Consider the following 18,918-nt stretch of genomic DNA (forward strand, 5'->3'; position numbering starts at 1 on the left):
CTGCCTCACCTGCAATCGGGCCAGGGTGCTAACGCACCAAATTTCATGTTGTTTCTAATTTAGTTTTTGTGACCTTGTAACTTTTACACATTTTAAACTCGGGTCCGCCGTAATTGGCCTAGCTGTGGCGGATACCCTGCCCTTTCGTTATTGTATGTATTTATGTTCTGTTTCTCATGTATAACGTATTATGTATGTGTATTTTTTTTTCTCCGTGGGCAAAGTCAATTAAAGTATTAAAAGCAAGAAAATACGAAGATAACTCAAAATAGCACCTGGATCTATAGGAATTGGTAAATGGGTGTTTTATTGGTTTTCTTCCAATTCAAAGTAACGAACTAACAAAAGATGTTAATACTAAGGAACAAAAAAAAGAGTCAAACTCATATTGTTTGGGTTGCTTAGTCGTGTTCGTTTAAACCTTAGTTGAAACAAATAAAGAATTTGTTCGAACATCACACCACCGCTGACCATTCATCATTTATCGGCAGGCTCAGCCTCCCTCCTTCCTCTTGCTATTTCCAACAGAGCTTCAATGTTGCGTTCCACCCTATCCATCCTATCCTGAAAATTCTCCTGCATCTCCTGAAACTTCTCCTGCATCTCGTGAAACTTCACATCCATCTGTTCCTTCAACGCCGGGTTCCCTGTGGTATCGCCAGGAGGCTCGGTGGCTGCTGGCCTTGACCCGTAACTCCCCAAGCCCTGACAACCCGCACAAATCAGAATAAAGCTGTCAATTATGGTTACGAATAATAACAGTTTCTGGTAATGGTAAGGTAATGGTTAGCGGAGGAGCAGGGCAGTAGGGAACTTGCCCTTCTTCCACCACCAAGAAGATGCCAGAAAATGACAAGGAACTACTAAATACATTCTAACTCCTCCCCATTTCCCCCTGAAGAATACAAGTTACTGTGCTACTACAGCCATGCCGAGAAATCTATTGTTAGACCAATCATTTCCATTTTCTGATGTTATGGATGGATAAAGAAGAGCACATGCATTGATCAAAAAGATGGACGAGGGAAAAGAGGTTGTCACAATTCGTCCAGAAGAGTTTACGGGCCCCAATCGTTTAAGTTGCAGTGCCTTATTTTAGTAGGATGTTTACGTGTCTGTCTTACAAGAGGTCGTTGCAGTGCCTTATTTTAGTAGGATGTTTACGTGTCTGTCTTACAAGAGGTCGTTGCAGTGCCTTATTTTAGTAGGATGTTTACGTGTCTGTCTTACAAGAGGTCGTTGCAGTGCCTTATTTTAGTAGGATGTTTACGTGTCTGTCTCACAAGAGGTCGTTGCAGTGCCTTATTTTAGTAGGATGTTTACGTGTCTGTCTTACAAGAGGTCGTTGCAGTGCCTTATTTTAGTAGGATGTTTACGTGTCTGTCTTACAAGAGGTCGTTGCAGTGCCTTATTTTAGTAGGATGTTTACGTGTCTGTCTTACAAGAGGTCGTTGCAGTGCCTTATTTTAGTAGGATGTTTACGTGTCTGTCTTACAAGAGGTCGTTGCAGTGCCTTATTTTAGTAGGATGTTTACGTGTCTGTCTTACAAGAGGTCGTTGCAGTGCCTTATTTTAGTAGGATGTTTACGTGTCTGTCTTACAAGAGGTCGTTGCAGTGCCTTATTTTAGTAGGATGTTTACGTGTCTGTCTTACAAGAGGTCGTTGCAGTGCCTTATTTTAGTAGGATGTTTACGTGTCTGTCTTACAAGAAATCGTTGCAATGCTGCTATGCAGCTTGCCCGGTTTTCTTGAATTCGAGCTTACTTACAACTTGGTAGAACTAGAAAGATTACGGACAAGACCGTCGTAAAGCTAGGTGTACTAAGTATGGCGTCACTAGGAAGACTACAGACAAGTTATCAGGTGGCGTTGTGGAGACAAGGCAATAACTGAACACAGGGTCTGAAATGGTATGTTGTATGTCTCTGTGAATGAACATAGTTAGACATGGTGAGAACAAAGTGGTTGGCTGACGTTTCGGTGGAGGGCTAACTAATGCCTAATGCTCGACGTGGCATAACCACGTGGCGTACAACATTCCATTCCTTACCACTGACCTGATAAATAACAGCCAATCCGGGACTTCCTATGGCAATGCGTGGATAAAATGACGCGGGAACCCTGCGCTGGAAGTGCACAACACCGCGCCACACGCATTTCTGGTTGACTTCAAAGCTGATCGGTACACCATAGCTTGATTCTTCGGAGAAATCTAGTGTGCACCGGATGATGTCATCGCGTTGCAGTTGATCGCCTAATGGTAAAATGCAAATCAAACATAATGTTATCCTTCGTCTAAATAATCTATGGGAGACTGGGAAGAGCACGTGTGACTTCCTGTGATAATAAAAAAAGAATGTTTTTTTTTTAAAGAATGCTTTTAAAGAATGCCCATCAGCCCATTTGCACCGTTTCATTTAAAAAAAATACAGGTCTATCTTCAGGTAAACTTCAAAATAACCATCCACAATTGAAGTTTGATACTTTATCAACAATATTTCATTGAAAGGACCTCAGTTACTTGCTGGAATTAGCCGATGGAAATGGATGCTTTTTGGGACTCGGCATTGAGCGGGAGTGTAAAATGGCGGCGTGATTGGCCTTCTTTAATATTATTCGACTTGCCCGAGCAGGTTCCCCTTCTATGCAATATGCTATGATAACCCTGACTTGCCTTCGCATTCCTGCTCGACTCCATACACCTTATCTAAAGAAGCTCCAGTCATCACGATCCCAGAATCCCTTGCGAAATAAGCAACAGAGCCCGCGATCGACCCAGGTGGCTCGCACAGCGGGTAGTTCTCGGGAACGACTCCCACAGAGATCTCGATGTCATCTTCTGCGTTTTTTATGTAGACCTGGGGTGGGGGTGAGGAGATGAGTCCACATTAAAAAACTTTTTTTTATTCCATGCAGTCAAGTTTTACAGACAATAATGATAACAGTCACAAAAAATAATAGCTATAGCATTTTAATGAGTTGTTGAAAGGAAGATTGTTATGATGACGACGACTACGATAAGAAACCTACTGTACCTCAAAGCTTGGATTGTCCTTGGTCAGGGGGGTCATGTTATGCGCAATGGCATAATCACCAGGGATCCCCTGGCCGTATATTGGACATCCGTCGACATGTGCGTCCAAAGGGCCTGCGTTTGCAGCGCGCATGAGCAGTGAGTTCCGCACTAACATCTCTCCGCATGTTCGCCAGGTCTGGCAATGTGAATAAATATATGTTTTAGCTCAATCAGTTCGCACAATAGGTGAACACAAGTTTGAAGGATTTGCTCGCTTGACTCATTCGACTGTGCTATGGTGTTTACGCAGGGCGGAAGGTCTAGGAAATACAATACCTTGCTCTGTATAGGCAGGGCGGAGGGCCTAGGGGATGCAATACCTTCGCTGTACTGGTCGGTATAGGCAGGGCGGAGGGCCTAGGGGATGCAATACCTTCGCTGTACTGGTCGGTATAGGCAGGGCGGAGGGCCTAGGGGATGCAATACCTTCGCTGTACTGGTCGGTATAGGCAGGGCGGAGGGCCCACTGAATGCTCGCCTTTGCTTGGCTTTTCGGGTTAGACAGGGCGTGAGGGCCCAGGACATGACTCACCTCAGCTTGACTGGTCGGGTCTGAAAGGTTCAGGGCGAGTGAGCGTGTGATTCTGTCCCTTGTTTTCACAACCTCCTCGTGCACTTTGCCGATATTGTTATCATCTGCAAATCAATATAGAACATCAACATTGAAGGGCATACCCCCCTTATTTCGTCGGCTGTAATTGTTCTGACCTTTGTTCCTTTTCCTCAGGAAAGACAATTTTTTCCAATTTTTTTTACCAAAGGGTTTAATATCTTTCTTGCTAAAAAATAACTGCAATGAAAGAGCTGATAAATGCCCTTTCTGAATATCAAGGATAACAAGGAATGATAAATGGACTTATTGACTGTCGCAAGACATTTGGTTTGGTTGACCACGGCATACTGCTCAGAAAACTACTTGTCCAGGAGGGCGTGTTACAAGTTTTTGACCTTATCTAAGAGGACGCAAGCACCAGGTTTCTATTGCAGGTAAACTCTCTGATTCTTGTCTCGTAATTTCTGGAGTTCCATAGGGCGCTGTACCCGGACCACCACTTTCTTATCATGGTGCATGCTGATCGATGAAACTACTCAAATAACTATTGCAGACGTTGCAGATGTTAAAAAACATGTTGAAGACCTCGTGTAAATTTGGATCGATACGCCAGGGAATAGATTCCTCAATTCGGCGAATAAAATTGATGCGTCTCACACTTTCCCGAATGACAAACTGGTGGCTTAAAGGTTATACCTGTGAAATAGAAGCTTTGGTTGGATTTTCTTTATTCTTTCAGAATAAGATCGCCATAATATGGCGGCTCAAAACTAAAAAAATAAAAAATGGGTGCAAGCCTCGTTTTGATACTGTGTGTACTTTTGACAAAATACGGCTATTTGCTGGATCAAGAATTAATAGCAAGCTAATTATCGAAATCATTTGGCAACAGGTTAATATTTGACCTGGCTTATTCCTGGTGCACTTTTAATGTGCAACATCATATTGAAAACTGCCAAATAGTGAGACTAACTAAGGCTTGATTGGGGCCAGAGATGGCCGAACAAAGGCATGCGCAGAACTAGATGCGCAATGCAATTCAAAGGAATAACCTTTATGTATCCAATTGCGCCTATTTAAGTAAAACAGAGTACACAACAATAAACAACAAACCTTGGTCGGGGAAACTTTCTCCAAACTTCTCCAGGTAACGCTTCTTGGTGTTTTCCCAGTAAAGTAAGTCTAAAGCCCATCTGGTAAGATTCGTACACTTTCTTTTTAAGAACACTTCACCATGCACGTGATCAGGCGGCTGGCCGGCGTACAGGATAATTTTAGCAAAATGGATAGCAATACCTGAAACGGATTTGGTATTCAAACGTCAAAGAAAATGAATGTAAAATAATCCAAAAGGGGAGCAGCCTCGGTGACGCAGTGGGCAGTGCCTCTGCCTCTGCCTCTCACAACTGGGTTCCGGGTTCGATTCCCGGTTCCGACGCGAGTCGACGGCACTCGATATTCTATTTTCAAACCACAATATTGTATTTATAGTAAAGATCAAGGTAATAATAAAAATTTTGATAATTTCGCATAATTTAGACTATTTTTGAGCTGGCTGAAATAATGTTAAAGCACTCTTCACCATGCAAGCGCCCCTTTATAAGAGTCTAGCAGGGTTGCCGGCAATGATTTCTTTAAAAATAACTTACGATATTTTGAGTTTTCCATCCTCTTTACGCAAGCAGCTCGCCTCAGTCTATCGAGTAGCAAGCTCAGGGGCACTGTAATGAGGTTGACAGGCGGAGGGAACGGGTGACAGCGGTTATACTGGTCAGCGTACATGGCACGGACGTACTTCCACTCGGTGTCGGAGTTGGACTAAGAATCAACAAATCTTTTCGATTACGCGATATAGGACTTGTTTTTTGTTGTTGTTGCAGATGCTTCCTTTGTAGTGGTTACTTTTTTAAAGTTTGTGTTGGAAAAAGCACTATGATCATCACTCTCCCTTCGGCCTACATCACAAACCTCCCTTTATATTAGGAGCTTATGCGTTGCGCGATGTGTTGACCACCCCACCCCATCCCCATTGTTACCTTGATGTCTTCATAGGTGTTGTTGAGCAGCGCGACGAGTGTGTTGAGTAACATGACGACGCAGATGACGAGAAAGATGGCGTACAGATAGTATGCTAGGGTGCTGGCAGCCCGATTATTCGTTGCTATTGAATCGAGGTCTGTTAGGCCGAACAACGACCAAACAAGGCTTTCTGTAGTCTTTCGTAAGCTTTGGTAGACATAAAAATGAAATATATTTAAAACAATAGAACAAGGTAGCAGTGGAATGAGTATATGGTTATAAGGAAGCTCTGAAGAAATAAAATGGTTTGATGCAAATTTCAAAATATATTTTAAAGAAAGAGAGAAGAAAGGGGTTTGATATAGCCGACAAGTTGAAGAGATGAGAACGAATTGCTATGTCTAAAAATTAAGTTTGTGTGTCATTTGATTTTGTTACACAAGTAGTTCGCAATAAAAATTTATGAAAAGAGTCTCGATGTTTTGATCACTCACCAGTTTCCTCCATCAAGGGGACAGAAACTGCAAAAAGACAGAAAAGAAAATATAAGAAAAACCTGTGCAACTTAAGTATCACACTCTTTTGTCTCCCCCAACTCACCCGGAGTAAGTCGCATTAGTTTCTGTCTGACCCATCACACTCTATTGTCTCCCCCAACTCACCCGGAGTAAGTCGCATTAGTTTCTGTCTGACCCATCGCACTCTATTGTCTCCCCCAACTCACCCGGAGTGAGTCGCATTAGTTTCTGTCTGACCCATCACACTCTATTGTCTCCCCCAACTCACTCGGAGTGAGTCGCATTAGTTTCTGTCTGACCCATCACACTCTATTGTCTCCCCCAACTCACCCGGAGTAGGTCGCATTAGTTTATGTCTGACCCATCACACTCTATTGTATCCCCCAACTCACCCGGGGTAAGTCGCATTAGTTTATGTCTGACCCATCACACTCTATTGTATCCCCCAACTCACCCGGGGTAAGTCGCATTAGTTTCTGTCTGACCCATCACACTCTATTGTCTCCCCCAACTCACCCGGAGTAAGTTGCATTAGTTTCTGTCTGACCCATCACACTCTATTGTCTCCCCCAACTCACCCGGGGTAAGTCACATTAGTTTCGTCTGACCCATCACACTCTATTGTCTCCCCCAACACACCCGGAGTAAGTTGCATTAGTTTATGTCTGACCCATCACACTCTATTGTCTCCCCCAACACACCCGGAGTAAGTTGCATTAGTTTATGTCTGACCCATCACACTCTATTGTCTCCCCCAACTCACCCGGGGTAAATCGCATTAGTTTCTGTCTGACCCATCACACTCTATTGTCTCCCCCAACTCACCCGGGGTAAGTCGCATTAGTTTCTGTCTGACCCATCACACTCTATTGTCTCCCCCAACACACCCGGGGTAAGTCGCATTAGTTTCTGTCTGACCCATCACACTCTATTGTATCCCCCAACTCACCCGGAGTAAGTTGCATTAGTTTCTGTCTGACCCATCACACTCTATTGTCTTCCCCAACTCACCCGGGGTAAGTCGCATTAGTTTCTGTCTGACCCATCACACTCTTTTGTCTCCCCCAACTCACCCGGAGTAAGTTGCATTAGTTTCTGTCTGACCCATCACACTCTATTGTCTTCCCCAACTCACCCGGGGTAAGTCGCATTAGTTTCTGTCTGACCCATCACACTCTTTTGTCTCCCCCAACTCACCCGGGGTAAGTCGCATTAGTTTCTGTCTGACCCATCACACTCTATTGTCTTCCCCAACTCACCCGGGGTAAGTCGCATTAGTTTCTGTCTGACCCATCACACTCTATTGTCTTCCCCAACTCACCCGGGGTAAGTCGCATTAGTTTCTGTCTGACCCATCACACTCTTTTGTCTCCCCCAACTCACCCGGGGTAAGTCGCATTAGTTTCTGTCTGACCCATCACACTCTATTGTCTCCCCCAACTCACGCGGAGTAAGTCGCATTAGTTTCTGTCTGACCCATCACACTCTATTGTCTCCTCCAACTCACCCGGGGTAAGTCGCATTAGTTTCTGTCTGACCCATCACACTCTATTGTCTGCCCCAACTCACCCGGAGTAGGTCGCATTAGTTTCTGTCTGACTGACCCATCACATTCTATTGTCTCCCCCAACTCACCCGGGGTAAGTCGCATTAGTTTCGTCTGACCCATCACACTCTATTGTCTCCCCCAACTCACCCGGAGTAAGTCGCATTAGTTTCTGTCTGACCCATCACACTCTATTGTCTCCTCCAACTCACCCGGGGTAAGTCGCATTAGTTTCTGTCTGACCCATCACACTCTATTGTCTCCCCCAACTCACCCGGAGTAAGTCGCATTAGTTTCTGTCTGACCCATCACACTCTATTGTCTCCCCCAACTCACCCGGGGTAAGTCGCATTAGTTTTTTGTCTGACCCATCACACTCTATTGTCTCCCCCAACTCACCCGGGGTAAGTCGCATTAGTTTCTGTCTGACCCATCACACTCTATTGTCTCCCCCAACTCACCCGGGGTAAGTCGCATTAGTTTCTGTCTGACCCATCACACTCTATTGTCTCCCCCAACTCACGCGGGGTAAGTCGCATTAGTTTCTGTCTGACCCATCACACTCTATTGTCTCCCCCAACTCACCCGGAGTGAGTCGCATTAGTTTCGTCTGACCCATCACATTCTATTGTCTCCCCCAACTCACCCGGGGTAAGTCGCATTAGTTTCGTCTGACCCATCACACTCTATTGTCTCCCCCAACTCACCCGGAGTAGGTCGCATTAGTTTCTGTCTGACCCATCACACTCTATTGTCTCCCCCAACTCACCCGGAGTAGGTCGCATTAGTTTCGTCTGACCCATCACACTCTATTGTCTCTCCCAACTCACCCGGAGTAAGTCGCATTAGTTTCTGTCTGACCCATCACACTCTATTGTCTCCTCCAACTCACCCGGGGTAAGTCGCATTAGTTTCTGTCTGACCCATCACACTCTATTGTCTCCCCCAACTCACCCGGGGTAAGTCGCATTAGTTTCTGTCTGACCCATCACACTCTATTGTCTCCCCCAACTCACGCGGGGTAAGTCGCATTAGTTTCTGTCTGACCCATCACACTCTATTGTCTCCTCCAACTCACCCGGAGTAAGTCGCATTAGTTTCTGTCTGACCCATCACACTCTATTGTCTCCTCCAACTCACGCGGGGTAAGTCGCATTAGTTTCTGTCTGACCCATCACACTCTATTGTCTCCTCCAACTCACCCGGAGTAAGTCGCATTAGTTTCTGTCTGACCCATCACACCCTATTGTCTCCCCAAACTCACCCGGGGTAAGTCGCATTAGTTTCTGACTGACCCATCACATTCTATTGTCTCCCCCAACTCACCCGGAGTAAGTCGCATTAGTTTCTGTCTGACCCATCACACCCTATTGTCTCCCCAAACTCACCCGGAGTAAGTCGCATTAGTTTCTGTCTGACCCATCACACTCTATTGTCTCCCCCAACTCACCCGGGGTAAGTCGCATTAGTTTTTTGTCTGACCCATCACACTCTATTGTCTCCCCCAACTCACCCGGGGTAGGTCGCATTAGTTTCGTCTGACCCATCACACTCTATTGTCTCCCCCAACTCACCCGGGGTAAGTCGCATTAGTTTCGTCTGATCCATCACACTCTATTGTCTGCCCCAACTCACCCGGGGTAAGTCGCATTAGTTTCTGTCTGACCCATCACACTCTATTGTCTCCCCCAACTCACCCGGGGTAAGTCGCATTAGTTTCTGTCTGACCCATCACACTCTATTGTCTCCCCCAACTCACCCGGGGTAAGTCGCATTAGTTTCTGTCTGACCCATCACACTCTATTGTCTCCCCCAACTCACCCGGGGTAAGTCGCATTAGTTTCTGTCTGACCCATCACACTCTATTGTCTCCCCCAACTCACGCGGGGTAAGTCGCATTAGTTTCTGTCTGACCCATCACACTCTATTGTCTCCCCCAACACACCCGGGGTAAGTCGCATTAGTTTCTGTCTGACCCATCACACTCTATTGTCTCCCCCAACTCACCCGGGGTAAGTCGCATTAGTTTTTTGTCTGACCCATCACACTCTATTGTCTCCCCCAACTCACCCGGGGTAAGTCGCATTAGTTTCTGTCTGACCCATCACACTCTATTGTCTCCCCCAACTCACCCGGGGTAAGTCGCATTAGTTTCTGTCTGACCCATCACACTCTATTGTCTCCCCCAACTCACCCGGGGTAAGTCGCATTAGTTTCTGTCTGACCCATCACACTCTATTGTCTCCCCCAACTCACCCGGGGTAAGTCGCATTAGTTTCTGTCTGACCCATCACACTCTATTGTCTCCCCCAACTCACCCGGAGTGAGTCGCATTAGTTTCTGTCTGACCCATCACACTCTATTGTCTCCCCCAACTCACCCGGGGTAAGTCGCATTAGTTTCTGTCTGACCCATCACACTCTATTGTCTCCCCCAACTCACCCGGAGTAAGTCGCATTAGTTTCTGTCTGACCCATCGCCAGAGAGCGCTGGGCAAAGTAGACCTTGGTGATGGCGAACGAAAAGGCAAGAATGACGACGACAAACTGCACGATGATGACCCACAGGTCCACAAGCATCCGCATCAGGGCAAGTTGCAGGGGACCTGTCGGCGAGAAGACGAGTGCGAGTTATGTACAGAGTCCTAGAATCTCATGTCGCGGTACATCATGAACAGGATACGGGTGTTTTTTGTTTTTTTGTTTTATTTTTTTTATTTCTATCAACATGATATTTCTACATCACGGCGTGCCCTTGCTCGAGTGATAGCACGAGACAAGACGCAAGACAAGACGCAAGACAAGACACAAGACAAGACGCAAGACACAAGACAAGACGCAAGACAAGACGCAAGACAAGACGCAAGACAAGACACAAGACAAGACACAAGACACAAGACAAGACACAAGACACAAGACACAACACAAGACACAAGACAAGACGCAAGACAAGACGCAAGACAAGACGCAAGACAAGACACAAGACAAGACACAAGACACAAGACAAGACACAAGACAAGACACAAGACAAGACACAAGACAAGACACAAGACAAGACACAAGACAAGACACAAGACAAGACACAAGACAAGACACAAGACAAGACACAAGACAAGACACAAGACAAGACACAAGACAAGACACAAGACAAGACACAAGACAAGACACAAGACAAGACACAAGACAAGACACAAGACAAGACACAAGACACAAGACAAGACACAAGACACAAGACAAGACACAAGACAAGACACAAGACAAGACACAAGACAAGACACAAGACAAGACACAAGACGCAAGACAAGACGCAAGACAAGACACAAGACAAGACACAAGACAAGACACAAGACAAGACACAAGACAAGACACAAGACAAGACACAAGACAAGACACAAGACAAGACACAAGACAAGACACAAGACACAAGACACAAGACAAGACGCAAGACAAGACGCAAGACAAGACACAAGACAAGACACAAGACAAGACACAAGACAAGACGCAAGACAAGACGCAGGACAAGACACAAGACAAGACGCAGGACAAGACACAAGACAAGACACAAGACAAGACACAAGACAAGACACAAGACAAGACACAAGACAAGACACAAGACACAAGACAAGACACAAGACAAGACACAAGACAAGACACAAGACAAGACACAAGACAAGACACAAGACAAGACACAAGACAAGACACAAGACAAGACACAAGACACAAGACAAGACGCAAGACAAGACACAAGACAAGACACAAGACAAGACACAAGACAAGACACAAGACGCAAGACAAGACGCAAGACAAGACACAAGACAAGACACAAGACAAGACACAAGACAAGACACAAGACAAGACACAAGACAAGACGCAAGACAAGACACAAGACACAAGACACAAGACACAAGACACAAGACACAAGACACAAGACACAAGACACAAGACAAGACGCAAGACGCAAGACACAAGACACAAGACACAAAACACAAGACAAGACACAAGACAAGACACAAGACAAGACACAAGACACAAGACAAGACACAAGACACAAGACACAAGACACAAGACACAAGACACGACACAAGACAAGACGCAAGACAAGACGCAAGACAAGACGCAAGACAAGACGCAAGACAAGACGCAAGACAAGACACAAGACAAGACACAAGACACAAGACACAAGACAAGACACAAGACAAGACACAAGACAAGACGCAAGACAAGACGCAAGACAAGACACAAGACACAAGACAAGACACAAGACAAGACACAAGACAAGACACAAGACAAGACACAAGACAAGACACAAGACACAAGACAAGACACAAGACAAGACGCAAGACAAGACACAAGACACAAGACAAGACACAAGACAAGACACAAGACAAGACACAAGACAAGACACAAGACAAGACACAAGACAAGACACAAGACAAGACACAAGACACAAGACAAGACACAAGACAAGACGCAAGACACAAGACAAGACGCAAGACACAAGACAAGACGCAAGACACAAGACAAGACACAAGACTCAAGACACAAGACGCAAGACAAGACACAAGACACAAGACACAAGACACAAGACACAAGACACAAGACAAGACACAAGGCAAGACACAAGGCAAGACACAAGACACAAGACACAAGACACAAGACACAAGACAAGACACAAGACACAAGACAAGACGCAAGACAAGACACAAGACAAGACACAAGACAAGACACAAGACAAGACGCAAGACACAAGACAAGACACAAGACAAGACACAAGACAAGACGCAAGACAAGACGCAGGACAAGACACAAGACAAGACGCAGGACAAGACACAAGACAAGACACAAGACAAGACACAAGACAAGACACAAGACAAGACACAAGACAAGACACAAGACACAAGACAAGACACAAGACAAGACACAAGACAAGACACAAGACAAGACGCAAGACAAGACGCAAGACAAGACGCAAGACAAGACACAAGACAAGACGCAAGACAAGACACAAGACACAAGACACAAGACACAAGACACAAGACAAGACGCAAGACGCAAGACACAAGACACAAAACACAAGACAAGACACAAGACAAGACACAAGACAAGACACAAGACACAAGACAAGACACAAGACAAGACACAAGACAAGACGCAAGACAAGACGCAAGACACAAGACAAGACACAAGACACAAGACAAGACAAGACGCAAGACACAAGACAAGACACAAGACAAGACACAAGACACAAGACAAGACACAAGACAAGACACAAGACACAAGACAAGACGCAAGACAAGACGCAAGACAAGTTCCAAAGTGATGAAGGTGTATAAAGATGAAAGTATATATGATGACAGATGGTGATAATATGAAGATGAAGAATGTATATAATGATGGTGATCATACAGGTGTTCATGATAAATGTAATGCCAATGGTGATGATTATGATGACTAACGTATTAATACTTGGTCTCCCTGTGGAGGCACCAACCTGTTGTTCTGTTGAGCTCCAGCACGCTGGAAACACGCAAGATCAGGAAGAGTGTGTTAATTCCGTACATATACATGACACCAGCCAGTAGATTGTTACCCTGAACCGGACCGGACTTGGCCATGGTCACAATCCGGACAATCACTATGGTTATGTAGCATAGGATGATTGTTATGTCCAGGTAGTTCCACATGTCGCTGAAATCAAATCACACGTGCGCATCAAGTGTCATTTTTCTCTTTCACGAGATTACTTGACAAGGTTACGATATCATACTTTCTAGCGAAAACGCTTATTGAATATGATATAATGTAGATTCTAGATAACATATTTTGCTATTAATAATATACATGAAAAAAATTTTGCATTCTGATTGGCTGAGAGCAGTGCAGTTTTTTGTTAACAAAGTGCAAAATCAAGCAAACAAAATGCCGAAATAGTTAACAAAGTGCAAATTTATATTGAAATGGAGCGACGTGATTGATTAAAAAACAATAAAATCATAATTGACCAATGAGATGGCTTATTTATAAGTGTCGAAGATCTTGAAGTTGTGGGAGAATAATGGCCGGCGTACAGAGCAGATTTGCACTTGCGACGGCAAACACTATCGAGGAATTGAAAAACTCCTCAAAAAATAAAAACACAGCACTTAGCACAACATTTTCGATAAATGTCTGGCGAAAATGGTACCACAAGCTCCTCAGCAATTCCTGCCAGAATCCCGAATGAGTTCTCAAGCTCGAAATTTTGTCAACAGCTTCCACAACTGCACGGTCACGTTCAACATGCAGAAAACGGCGCTATGCGTTCCCGACAGCAATTTGTTGATTTTAAGCAGTTTATAAGCTTGAACTTTTCTCTCACTTGTTAGCTTGAGTTTTGAATTTCGCTGTACGTATTATGGGTTGTCATAACAAATTATTCATCACATGGCTCGGGCGCGTCATTTCCGGTTTGTTCTGCCTTGCAATTTTTGCATGTATATTATTAAAAGTAAATCATACGACTTTTCTCGTTCAATTTGGGATTAATTTACACTCGTGTTTTTTTTTTTAAAAAGCTCAAATTGTCAATTTTTATACTTTTTGAAAAACCCACTCGTGAAAAGTACAGCCAAATTCGTTGTTGCGCGACCACGGCGAATCCAAAATCCTTGTCTCGTTTGGGAATAGCGCGTAGTCAGACAAAAACTTTGGGGGCGGTTTGTCTGAAAGAAAGATTCTGGATTACTAGCGTACTAGAGCTCAATTTTAAAATTGACTGGTTTCGAAAATTAAAACCCTTGAAAGGCCAACTCATTGGTAACGCTATGTGAAATTGCTCTTACACGTTTATTTAAAAAGATTACTATGTCCCACCTTCTGACCGGTTTCAGTCTAGACCAAACGTTTAGCATGAGAACTCATGTAATCGTCACAACATGCTAAAAATATGCCGAGGCTCCGATAGCAGCAATATATAATTTTATAGTGATATGTTCTAAAATAAAGTATCACATTTTAAACATAAAATACTGACGTTTTACTTCACTTATCATCCCGGATTCGCAAATGCTCAAAAAATAAGAACGGCCAAGCTTCAACGGAAAATTAGACGTTCTTATAAAACAAGTCTACTGTGGGAAGGTGAAAAAAGACTCACCGGAAGTAAATCTTGGATCGTGACCGCTGATACTGTTGGACCTCGGCCAATATGCGACCGAGAAAGAAGACAAGAATGACGTACTCTACCGCGGTGGGCTGGACACTAGAAGGACTAAGGCAGACCGCCATGTGCAACGCGATGAAAGTAAATTGACTCACCAAGTCCTTGGTGAAACAGACAAGCGGTACAAGCGTGTATCTTAAGTAAACAGCTGCAACAAAACAATATTATTATCACAAAAGCCAACCCGCATGTAATCTATACTTTTAATTACGTAGTTTCCGCCATCAACCATCGTAAAAAAATACACAAAACCCCCTTAGACTTGGCATCTTTTGCTAAATAATTGTAGCACTCCTTCTCGTGTTATGTTTATTCCATGCTAAATATAGTTTAACCTCCAAACAAAAGTGCGAGACAAGCAATTATTTAAAAAAAAGACACACGCATTGGCAATTCAACGGTAATTTCATCACACGAGCCAAGATGACGTAAAAGTCGTACAAATATCCACAAATTTTGGCCTGAAACAATAGCCCACAAATATATTTTAACTTTTAACCATGGAAAAAGAGCAAAATCTCCCTTCATCTAGACGAGATTTCTCCGGATTTCCAGTTTTTCAAGCTCGATCTGTAATTGGTCCATAACGTAAACTCTTCAAGCTGCTATGGGATTGGTGGAATGGAAAGCAGTCCAGCTCGACTAGGTATTTTGCTGCAGTAAATGTCACAGTAAAAAAAGCTCGAGGAAAGAAAACTTTTCTAAAACTAATTATTTTAACTCTCAACCTTTGTTGGGGCCAATTTTTCTCATTCCTTATTCAATCTGCAAGGAATCAATGTTGTGGAGCAAATTATGATCTAAACAACAATCAAAGCTCATATTTCATGGTTTTGTTCAGTTCGAGCGCAAACCTTCCCTAGTATAGTTCGGCAATAGAGTCTCTTGAGTCCAGCCAACCAGAAAAATAAAATATCTTCATCTATGTAAACATCCAAACTTCATAATGAGGAATCATCTACATAACAGCATTGAAATGGCTGCAGAACGTCTGTTTCCTTGCACCGCTGTTTTTATCTTCACCAGTCTGCGTACAGGCGTACGGGTACTTTATTTGAATAGATTTGATTCTGGGGGACCTTGAAATGTCATGCATGCGAAGAAAGTGTAGTATATTTACTCGCCTGAGTTGTGAAAGATTTGCATTAGCGCGCACGTTCAAAGGTACAGTCCATCAGCTCAAATCATTTGAAAAATATAAGTTCAATTTTTAGAGATAAGAGAGTTTTAAAAGATCTCTGGGTGGCTTACAGTCATCAAGATTCTGTCAAGTAATTATTGTTTTTTCATTTGTTTGCTCAATGATTGTGATTCTTGAATATGAATGAGAAAGTGTGTTTCTTAAGAGTCATTAGAATAAGGACCAGTCACTTTGTGGCTTTATTTATCGCCACAAAGTGACTGGTCCTTTTCTGTTCCAGATTATATATCAATCGCAAAACATACTATAATGATATTTCCAAGGATATAAAAACATAATCAGGCCGATATATATGGACTAAAGCTCTGCCTGATAAATAATGGGTTTCGTCGGCCTGGTATGTCGACCTGAAGCGCTCTATTCGTAGGTTATTCCTTTACTAAAGGACCATACTATGAAGAGTGGGTTTGATAGAGATGCTCTTACCTGTGTACCTCCTCTTGGAGCAGAAAAGTACTAGTAGCAATGGGTAGAGAAGCGAATCCAGAACGATAAGAAACAGGACCAGTAATGAGCCGGTCTCATTGCCCCATTGTTCCTCGACAAGGCGATGGATGTTAGGCTGAGCTAGAAACTGAAAACGTTACCCATGTGATTGACAATAGTAACTTGACAAGTACTGGGTTGTGATGATGATGGTGAGGTGATGGTGAGGTTACCAGTGATGGTGACGGTGATGATTATGATGATGATGATGATTATGGAGTAAAAAAGTGGCGACAATCTTGACGATGACAATGATGATTATTATCCCTTTGCTCCTCTCAAAAAGTGAAGGGGATATAAACACCGGAAACTAAATTATGATGCTAAAACAAATCTATTATCACGATGTGTTGCTGTTGTGAAGTTTGAATGGTACCTTTTTTTGTTCATAAAAAAGTGCTTGCTGGATGGTTTTGTCCACCAACTCCAGTGACCCCTCCCCTTCCGTCTGACCAATAAAATCAACTGCAAATTGCTCCACTGAATCCGCCAAGTCGTCAAAACGCTGCTGTGCCCATGGATAATACTCCCGGCCTTGTTCCCGCAAATGGGATTGGAGCTAAGAAACCAACAAATAAACCAATAGGGAATTCATTTTTCATGAATGTTTTTTTCTCAGACAGTTCTTTTTAATGTTAAAGATTGTTTGGCTCAACGGGAACATGGGACTCACCATGACACCTCTATCTTCCTCCCTCCTCACCTTTGTCTATTTGTGACACCTCTATCCTCCTCTCTCATCCCTTTGTCTATTTGTGACACCTCTATCCTCCTCTCTCATCCCTTTGTCTATTTGTGACACCTCTATCCTCCTCTCTCCTCCCTTTGTCTATTTGTGACACCTCTATCCTCCTCTCTCCTCCCTTTGTCTATTTGTGATACCTCTATCCTCCTCCCCCTCTTTGTCTATTTGTGACACCTCTATCCTCCTCTCTCATCCCTTTGTCTATTTGTGACACCTCTATCCTCCTCTCTCCTCCCTCTTTGTCTATTTGTGACACCTCTATCCTCCTCTCTCATCCCTTTGTCTATTTGTGATACCTCTATCCTCCTCTCTCCTCACCTTTGTCTATTTGTGACACCTCTATCCTCCTCTCTCCTCCCTTTGTCCATTTGTGACACATCTATCCTTCTCTCTCATCCCTTTGTCTATTTGTGACACCTCTATCCTCCTCTCTCCTCCCTCTTTGTCTATTTGTGACACCTCTATCCTCCTCTCTCATCCCTTTGTCTATTTGTGACACCTCTATCCTCCTCTCTCCTCCCTCTTTGTCTATTTGTGATACCTCTATCCCCCCCCCCCTTTGTCTATTTGTGACACCTCTATCCCCCCCCCTTTGTCTATTTGTGACACCTTTATCCTCCTCTCTCATCCCTTTGTCTATTTGTGACACCTCTATCCTCCTCTCTCATCCCTTTGTCTATTTGTGACACCTCTCTCCTCCTCTCTCCTCCCTCTTTGTCTATTTGTGATACCTCTATCCTCCCCCCCCCTTTGTCTATTTGTGACACCTCTCTCCTCCTCTCTCCTCCCTCTTTGTCTATTTGTGATACCTCTATCCTCCACCCCCCCCCCCCCCTTGTCTATTTGTGACGCAACACACTGCTGGTGACGAGGGTTTAAGAAGGTGATATTCATTATGCCAGATTTGAATAGCTAATAATTTCCCAAAATTAACATACTAGAGACTAGACATACCAGACAACACACTTACCATAAATGCCTCTGCCATTGGATTTCCGACAGCGCAAAGGTTTCTGGGAGTAATGTTCTTCTCTGCACTTTCGGGGCCTCCCGGCGACAGTAAATACATCTCAAGATTACTCTTCACTAGAGATGAGATGGCCCAAAAAATGAGGGAGAGAACTTTGGAGAACTTTTGGGATGTTGTTTAGTTCTTATCATTTAACAGTAAAATTGTTTGTGTTGCAAATACTTTTAAGTTCGGCCATAAATTTCCGTAGATTGACTTGACCAAATCACAGACTTGTATACATCCCCGGGAACAAAGGACGTCTAGGTCATCGTAAAGCGGCGCGAGCAGAAATCTTCTTACTAACTAATAAATTAAGAGGAACTAATTTTCCGTGAAACGGATGATATGTTAATATTTCGTGTTGTTTACTTCATTTCCAAGGTTTGAGTAAACAGTTTTTATCTTGCTGGTTGTGGATCTAAACCAATATAACATCACACTTACAATATTCTTTCTCAAAGAAGACGGGAGGTAGAACAGTCTGGGCGACCTGATGACGACGTGCGCAACGTCCAATCAGCTGAACAAGGACATTCCGCTCTTTGCACAGCCTACGACATC

The 18,918-nt window shown here is 43.8% G+C and overlaps 1 protein-coding gene across 3 annotated transcripts in view; it reads right to left on the reverse strand.

Annotated features, from left to right (window-relative positions):
* Positions 1-290: 290 nt before the first annotated feature.
* LOC5501973 overlaps positions 291-18,918 on the reverse strand; it is a 29,869-nt gene continuing 11,241 nt past the window's right edge. For 2 of the 3 annotated variants that reach the window (XM_048730974.1, XM_048730975.1), the window contains exons 10-25: positions 18,802-18,917; positions 18,316-18,431; positions 16,977-17,159; positions 16,541-16,688; positions 14,848-15,061; positions 13,204-13,400; positions 10,156-10,318; positions 6,144-6,170; positions 5,667-5,856; positions 5,280-5,448; positions 4,744-4,926; positions 3,610-3,713; positions 3,037-3,213; positions 2,676-2,859; positions 2,059-2,255; positions 291-705 (exon numbers count right to left, since the gene is read on the reverse strand). In XM_048730974.1, the coding sequence (XP_048586931.1) occupies positions 478-705; positions 2,059-2,255; positions 2,676-2,859; positions 3,037-3,213; positions 3,610-3,713; positions 4,744-4,926; positions 5,280-5,448; positions 5,667-5,856; positions 6,144-6,170; positions 10,156-10,318; positions 13,204-13,400; positions 14,848-15,061; positions 16,541-16,688; positions 16,977-17,159; positions 18,316-18,431; positions 18,802-18,917 (2,596 nt within the window). In that variant the 3' untranslated portion in view covers positions 291-477. The remainder of the gene's footprint in view (positions 706-2,058; positions 2,256-2,675; positions 2,860-3,036; positions 3,214-3,609; positions 3,714-4,743; positions 4,927-5,279; positions 5,449-5,666; positions 5,857-6,143; positions 6,171-10,155; positions 10,319-13,203; positions 13,401-14,847; positions 15,062-16,540; positions 16,689-16,976; positions 17,160-18,315; positions 18,432-18,801; position 18,918) is intronic. The other variant, XM_048730976.1, reaches the window with a different exon arrangement.

This window comes from Nematostella vectensis, chromosome 8 (genome assembly GCF_932526225.1).
Source record: "Nematostella vectensis chromosome 8, jaNemVect1.1, whole genome shotgun sequence".
Lineage (NCBI taxonomy): Eukaryota > Metazoa > Cnidaria > Anthozoa > Actiniaria > Edwardsiidae > Nematostella > Nematostella vectensis.